Below are 7887 nucleotides of genomic sequence, written 5' to 3'. Positions count from 1 at the left end.
AAAGTAGAGGCAGCGGCAGAAACGGAAGCAGCAGCAGCAGCAGCATCAGCAGCATCAGTAACAGCGTTGGAATCAGCTGTCAGTGACGATCGCTCCAGAGGGAGTTGTACAGAGGAGATAAGGTCAGGGTGATTGTGGGATTTAGTTTGTGTGTAGCGTGTATTTGTGTGTGTGTGTGTGTGTGTGTGTGTGTGTGTGAGGGGAAGACAAAAGTGTAGAAGCTTCTCTCTGTAACAAATGGTCCATCATGACCAGATTACAGATGCTGCTGCTGCAGAGACTGAAGGAGGAAAAACAGGCAGAAAATACACACATCACAGCTGTGGAACATGGAGATGGACCACAAGTAGTACTGCTGTACTGTAGTACAGTAGTTGGAATCAGCTGTCAGTGACGATCGCTCCAGAGGGAGTTGTACAGAGGAGATAAGGTCAGGGTGATTGTGGGATTTAGTTTGTGTGTAGCGTGTATTTGTGTGTGTGTGTGTGTGTGTGTGTGTGTGTGTGAGGGGAAGACAAAAGTGTAGAAGCTTCTCTCTGTAACAAATGGTCCATCATGACCAGATTACAGATGCTGCTGCTGCAGAGACTGAAGGAGGAAAAACAGGCAGAAAATACACACATCACAGCTGTGTAACATGGAGATGGACCACAAGTAGTACTGCTGTACTGTAGTACAGTAGTACTGCTGTACTGTAGTACAGTAGTACTACTGTACTGTAGTACAGGAGTCTGGGTGATGGTACAAATATCCGTACTGTAGTACAGGAGTCTGTGTGACAGTACGAATATATGTACTGTAGTACAGGAGTTTGTGATGGTACAAAAAGAAGTAGCCTGTTGTGTAGAACTGAAATTTGTAATGAAGTACTGAAATCTCTATTACAGTACTGAACTCTGTACTGCAGTTCTGAACTCTGTACTGCAGTTCTGAAATTTGTACTGTAGTACTGAAATCTCTATTACAGTACTGAACTCTGTACTGCAGTACTGAACTCTGTACTGTAGTACTGAACTCTGTACTTTAGTACTGAACTCTGTACTGTAGTACTGAACTCAGTACTGCAGTACTGAACCCTGTACTGCAGTACTGAACCCTGTTGTTCTGGAGCTCAGACAGATTACACCCCTCTGTCCAGTGAAGTTCTGCTCTCAGTCCTCAGAGAAATGATGGTCTGTTTGGACTGAGCTGTGGTTGTTCCTGTGCTCTCTACTGTGTGGGCTGCAGCCCAGACAGGCTCTGACAACTGCTCTGGGCTGGTGAGCTAACGTTTGTGTTAATGTTCTCTTCAGTCCACTGTGACGTTCTCGACGGAACAGACGGAGATTCACCAAGAGTTCTAGACCTTTCTATGATCCCAGGTTAATACGAACAGCTCAGGTCACATCTGTGACCTTTAGGGTTCAGCCATAGAAAGGTCAAGTGATTTATACTTCCAATGAGCAGGGGTTCCCAAAGTCTGGGTCGGACCCCCACAGGGGGCAAAGAGCCTGCTGGGGTGTACAACAAAGTACAACAAATATTATTGATTTCCACATTTTTTTAAGTTTTTTAACCGCTTCGTTTCTTTACATCACTCAACCTCTGGGCTGTGGCCCACTAGTGTGCCAGGAAAAATGATCAAATTTCACTTAATTGGCGTTTCTTTACATCACTGTTTCCTGGTATGAAATTCTTTGTTTACGTCGTGTAATACAGTGATTCTCAACCGCTGGGCCGTGGCCCACCAGTGTGCCAGGAAAAAATGATCCAATTTCACTTAATTGGGCTGAAAACTATTATTTATTTATCGCATGTAATTTTTTCTTTTGTTCGTCAAAACATGGGAGGCAGAAAAATTAAATCCTCTTCTGCTAGGGGGCAGCAGATTGCTATAAAAAACTAAAAAAAAAAAGATAATCAGAGCTGTTGATGAAGATCTTTGTGAATGTCTTTCTTCAATTCCTGCCAGTATATCAGCATTGTCTTCAACTAAACAGGCTGAGATTTTAGTCAATTCTGAGGTCGTTTAAACTTGAAGTTTATTATATTTCATTACAGAGACTTTTTGTCAGATTTTGGATTTTGGTTTGGTGGTGTGCCGAGGCTCAAAGGTTGGGAAACGCTGGTGTAATCCATTTCCCCGTGTTTGTTTTTGTTGCCTAGTGCCTGCAGGGGCGTCACTTTTCTCCCTGAAGTCCTGCACAGTGTTGTTTTCAATTTGTTCTCGCAAGATACGGATCTTGTGACTTCCACAGAGGACAGCACACATTTCTCCAAACAAACGTCTGTGCCGTGCAGCATAACAGATCCTCCAGACCTGGACAGAGATCGTGACTGCAGCGTTGACACGCAGGGACATTTCAGGACATTTGTTAAGGGTGTTTCAGGTACAGTACCTGTGTCACCAGTGTGAAATGTAGTTGTTGGATGAACCAGTAGGTGTCAGTGATGTAAAGAACGTGAAGAAGTCACAAATATAAATGTTATTTTGCTAGAAAAGGCGTACAAATGTTGGCGCTGAAGATAAGACAGAAGCAAGTTTGATTGAAATGAAAGTTTGGTTTAAATTTGTTCATTTCATTTTTGGCTTTAAAGTCTGATAGAAGTTACTTGTAAAAAAAGACAAAGAAACATCAGAGAAGTGTGAATGGTGCAGCCTCTATCGAGGAACAATGTTTTTCTAGACTGGGGTAAATGAGGCGAGGCGGGCGAGGGAAGGAAGGAGTGAAAGAGAGAGAGAGAAAGTCCAGAAAGAGTGATGGAGGACTCCACAGAGTAAGTGATGAGAAGCGGGAGTGTAGGCAGGAGGAGGAACAAAGTGGCCGGAAGAGCCAGAGAAGAAGAATGGGAGGCAAAGAAAATAAACGACCGTGTGAACATAGAGATAAATTTAGCACCGGAATAATGAGAAAAATGGAGGGAAATGCAGAGGAGCTAATGATAGCACGGGCTGCAGAATACTAAACAATGTCCATCATGATATAAAATTCACATGGGCAGGAAAAAAAACTTTTTTTTTTTAATTCATGAACCCATGACTGGTGGCTTCACTGTAATGAAAACAAATTGAAATCTCCTGAGATGACGAATGGACTGGAAAAACATGGTTTCTTAGAGTCTAATGCAGATGAATGTCTTCTCTCACACTGTGTTCCTGAAGGGAGAAGTTGAGAACCCATCTTTATCACCCAGCGGCGTGTGTGTGTGTGTGTGTGTGTGTGTGTCTGTCTGTATCTGCGCTCATAAAATACTAAGATGAACAACTGCACGGATCACCTGAAGGGAGGTTGTTACCAAGAGAAATAACGGCATCAACGGCCCAAGTCACTTCCAAGTGACAACAACATCCAGAGGCTTTCGTATCTCTGTTCCGATCCCAGGCTTTTGTAGAAAAAATAAATATAAATACACACCGAGGTCAGACCGTTTGGGAATTTGTTGCTGAGCTGTGTAGTAACGGTCAAGGTTGCTTTATTTTAGCTGCCACTTTGACCGATTGTTAGCCTCCGCCAGCTAACACAGTCATTTTGCAGATGATGTTCTGCTCTATGTTAGAGTTTAAAAAAAAAAAAAAGTTTTTGTTTGTTTAGATAAAACATACTTGTCTTGTGTTTAAACTAACACGTCTTCTTTTGGACGACCTGCGGAGCATCAGAAATGTTGGAAGATGGAAAAAACTGACAAAACTGAATAGTAAATCAGGCTTGTGTATGTAAATCTGCAGCCAAATTAACTACTAAACCACCTGGTACTGCAGTATCTATATAAGGTTCTCCAGTGAAGATCAATAACGATGTAATAGACTCGTCGTTACGACCGCTAATTTATTGGAAAAATTAGAAAGACGGACGGAGACTTTAATGAGAGGTTTGGACGAAGCGTTGAGAAAAAAAAAGAAGAAGCTAATTTTACCGCAGTGTATTTTCTGTGCTCTCCCGTCTCCTTAGGTATCAACGCGTTAAGGAGTTTCTGATGTTGTTGCATTTCTCTTCTCTGACACTATCGTTCGAGGGCATTCAGCCCTGATTGCCTCCCGTCACCGCCCCCTACTGAGTGTCATATTAATCCCCCAGACCTGCTGTAATGAAATAATTGATTGATCGTTTCCCTGTATTATCTATCAACGCTGCCGCAGCGGCGTTAGCATACTGAGTGGGTGAAGCTCATGATTTATTAATGATTATTGAGGGCGATTGTCTGACCTGAGGATTTTTGTCTTTTCCCCGTCTTCCCGTGTCATTCCGCCCATCCATCCTGTGTCCCCGTCAAACTTGTGCCCGTCTCCAACCTCCCTGCCTCCCCTCCTCCCCCTGCCCTCACCCTCATTCCTCTCCTCCACTCTTCAGGGCGAGTGTTCCTCCAAGTGCTACAACATGTTCATCATTGAGACGGTGTGTGTGGCCTGGTTTTCCTTGGAGTTCGTCCTGCGCTTTATTCAGGCTCGCAGCAAGTTGGACTTCCTGCGAGGGCCTCTCAACATCATCGACGCCATGGCCATCCTCCCCTACTACGTCTCTCTAGTGGTGTCAGAGGAAGACCCGTCCCTGGACAACGAGAGACCGGGTGGCGGTAAGGGCTACTTGGACAAGCTGGGCCTGGTGTTGAGGATCCTGCGAGCGCTGAGGATTCTCTACGTCATGCGTTTAGCCCGCCACTCTCTCGGCCTGCAGACGCTCGGGCTGACTGTCCGACGCAGCACCCGGGAGTTTGGTCTTCTCCTCCTCTTCCTCTGCGTGGCCGTCACCCTCTTTTCCCCACTGGTCCACTTGGCCGAGAGCGAGCTCACCGGGACCCACGACTTCAGCAGCATCCCCGCCTCCTACTGGTGGGCCATTATCTCAATGACGACTGTAGGCTACGGCGACATGGTGCCGCGGTCCATTCCAGGACAGGTCGTAGCTCTGAGCAGCATCCTCAGTGGGATCCTCATCATGGCCTTCCCTGCTACCTCCATCTTCCACATGTTCTCTCGCTCCTACCAGGAGCTCAAGATGGAGCACGACCGTCAGCTGAAAGAGGAGTGCGCTGCTGCCGCGGCCGCTGCCGCAGCCTCCGGGGAGGCGCAGGAGGCAGGAGTCGAAGGAGGAGGAGGAGAAGCTGGGGACTTTGTGAAACCAGGACAGGGTTCACATTTAGACAAGGACACTGTGCACTCACTGGAGTGTGTGGGAAAAGGCGGCGACGCTGCAGGAAACAATAACCACGGCCTTCCAGCAGCTGCTTTCTGAACAACACACACATTTGTCAAAGTTTTGCCACGGACAGAATGTGTGTGTGTGTGTGTGTGTGTAGGTCTTTAGCCATCCCTGTTTAGGCTCCACCCACAAAAGGGTGAAAGGTTGCTTTGTATTAAAGCAGCCTTGTATTTAAGTGCAATACTATACTTTCAAATTCTTATTCTGGGTTGTTCTCACTCGACGCAGAGTGATGTTTTTCTAGACTGGACAGAGTGATTTTGTTGATTGATGATGGCTGGCTAAAACAGATTATCATCTGATTACCACAACATATTCAGACTTGTTTTTTTACCCATCGATAGTACGTGATTGTTTTGCCCCGTGTTTTTTCCTGGTACCTTTTTCTCTCCTCGTGCTCTGCTTCTGCTGCTGATAACTACCTCTTCTTTGGCCGGCTGCTTGGACTTCCATCCTCTTCTTGTTTCTTTTCTTCAAACATCTGTTTGTGAACAGCAGCGGGATGATTCAAATGCTAAGCTAGCAGCCCAAATATATAAATCTAACATGGATTAATATTTCTAATAGCTTATTTAGGGACGTTATATGAGCAGAAATAGTCTGACCATACTGTACATTTATTCATATTTAAATAGTTCAACTTAAGGTCTGTCCAGATATCCAGAATTCCAAAGCAAAGGTGAAGAGGGCAAAGGTGAAGAAGGCAGGGTTGGCCAGAGACCTACAGCATGGACCTCACTATGTTCCTGCGAAAGCCTCATTCCCTTCACGGCTTTGTAACATCTTTGTTTCATTGGATGAAAAAGGAAATGATCCACAGAAAAACTGGACTACTTAAAAAAAAATATATATATATATATATACCCTTTAGGAGATGCTGTACTGTTCGTCTGACCACAAAGCCTCCGCAGCAATATTACGAACTGGATGCTTCCATAAACATGCAATAGTCGGTCCAAAGTTGCTTTTTCCTTTCACTGTGAAAAACCTTACAAACCCCGAGTCCAACCTTTGAGTTTAATCCACATTTAATGTGTCGCCTACAGTCCTGACCTGGAAATGTTCTGCCATGAATCCAGAGACCTTTTTTTCCCTCTCCTGGGTTTATTTCTGAGAAGCTTAAAGCCATGTTTTGCAGAGGCAAACGTTAACAAACTGTTAGTTCCTGCTCCTGTAAGGGATGTTTATGAATCTGTATCTTGTATGTTATGAGTCTGGGAAAAGACGGTTTCTCCGTTTGTCTACTTTAAAGTCAAGTTAAATTGAAAGGGGAGTCAAAGCTGATGGAGAGAGGGAGAGAGAGAGCACATTTGAGAACCTGGGGGAGAGAGAGAGAGCATGAAATGTACTTTGCAGTGCTTCAAATAAAAGCGTTCCAGATCATTTAAGAGAAATGCATTTCCTCAGCTGTAATTTTTTGTATTGTTCCAGCTCAATCAGGTTCTATCGAGATGTAAGAAAGGTCACTTTTAGACACATTAATGTAAGGAAAATACTATATATATATATAATTCTGTGACAACCCCCTCTTTTCCTTGTGTCATTTATGCAGTTACAGTCCTCTGAAAGAACTGTCAACATGTCGCTACGAAACTCAGAATTTTTTACACCAACTTTGCCATTTCATATCATCGGCATAGAGGGAAATAATTTGTCAGTCAAATAAAAGGCATCGTTCTCTTTCCCCTGACAAAGATTCAGGGTCATGCCAGATGTGGATGTAATCTAGATTAAAGGTAGATTTAAAACATGCAGATGCGTCAGTGCCGAGAACTTTCAGATGAAGCTGGCGTTTATCCCGCTCGGCCTCCGTGATAATTCCACTCCCATCGCTTGTCTCATACTTTCTGATGCTTCGATTGGTTACTTGGATTCTCCATTCTGTTTATAGTTGCACGGGAGTTTCAAAATGAAGCTCCCGAGGATCATAATTCATCGTAAACGAGGCAAAGCAGCTTCACATAATGAGGAATGATGGATTCCACAATTACCCGCCTCTTGTCCGCGTTATAAGCGATCTCTAAACACAATATATTTCACAGGACTGGTCATAACTCATACCTTAACGAAATGATTAGTAACAAGTATAGTAATGGGGTTGCATGCTAATAGGAAAATCACGTCACAGAACGGCAGGCTAATCTCTCAGCTGAGTTAGAGGGTAAACACACAACTGCGCGTCAAAAGAATCAAGTATAAAAGTAAAAACTTATTTCTACATTATTTTACCTTTTACATCATCATTGCATTGATTGGTTACATTTGAATCTTAAGGAGAATTAAAACATTTTTAAATCTAATCTCTACACTGTGTATGTGCGCCGCTCTTCTTCCTCCCTCCCCTCACCCCCTCCTTCCTTATGTGCCCCCACCTCTGTCTGACTTTGGGCCCCTAACTTAATTCACATGACTGCTCATCTATAACAGCGCAACAACAACAAACGGCGAATGCTAACATGCAGCGGCGGCGGGCGTAATAAGTCATGTATAATTTGTTTCTAAAAAGTTCAGCGAATCAATCAAAAGTTTTTTTTTCAAGGCGGATTTGTTTCCTCTCCACACAACTCTTCTTCTTCTTCTCTTCTCCCACCTACTCACCCGGCGATAGTGGGAGTTTTTTTTCTTGCTCAATGAGATTCTAAAGGTTGAACAGGTCGCTCATTGTTCCACCAACATGGGGGCGTAAGAAAACCTCACCAGACTGAAGCTT

The 7887-nt window shown here is 44.1% G+C and overlaps 1 protein-coding gene across 6 annotated transcripts in view; it reads left to right on the top strand.

Annotated features, from left to right (window-relative positions):
- Positions 1-7887, top strand: part of kcng4a (potassium voltage-gated channel, subfamily G, member 4a) — a 35101-nt gene extending 27214 nt beyond the window's left edge. For all 6 annotated transcript variants that reach the window (XM_025056288.1, XM_025056287.1, XM_025056290.1 and 3 more), the window contains one exon: positions 4329-7887. In XM_025056288.1, coding sequence (XP_024912056.1) covers positions 4329-5210 — 882 coding nt within the window. In that variant the 3' untranslated portion in view covers positions 5211-7887. The remainder of the gene's footprint in view (positions 1-4328) is intronic.

This window comes from Cynoglossus semilaevis, chromosome 6 (assembly GCF_000523025.1).
Source record: "Cynoglossus semilaevis isolate Cse_v1.0 chromosome 6, Cse_v1.0, whole genome shotgun sequence".
Lineage (NCBI taxonomy): Eukaryota > Metazoa > Chordata > Actinopteri > Pleuronectiformes > Cynoglossidae > Cynoglossus > Cynoglossus semilaevis.
This window is presented reverse-complemented; position numbering and strand designations above follow the sequence as displayed.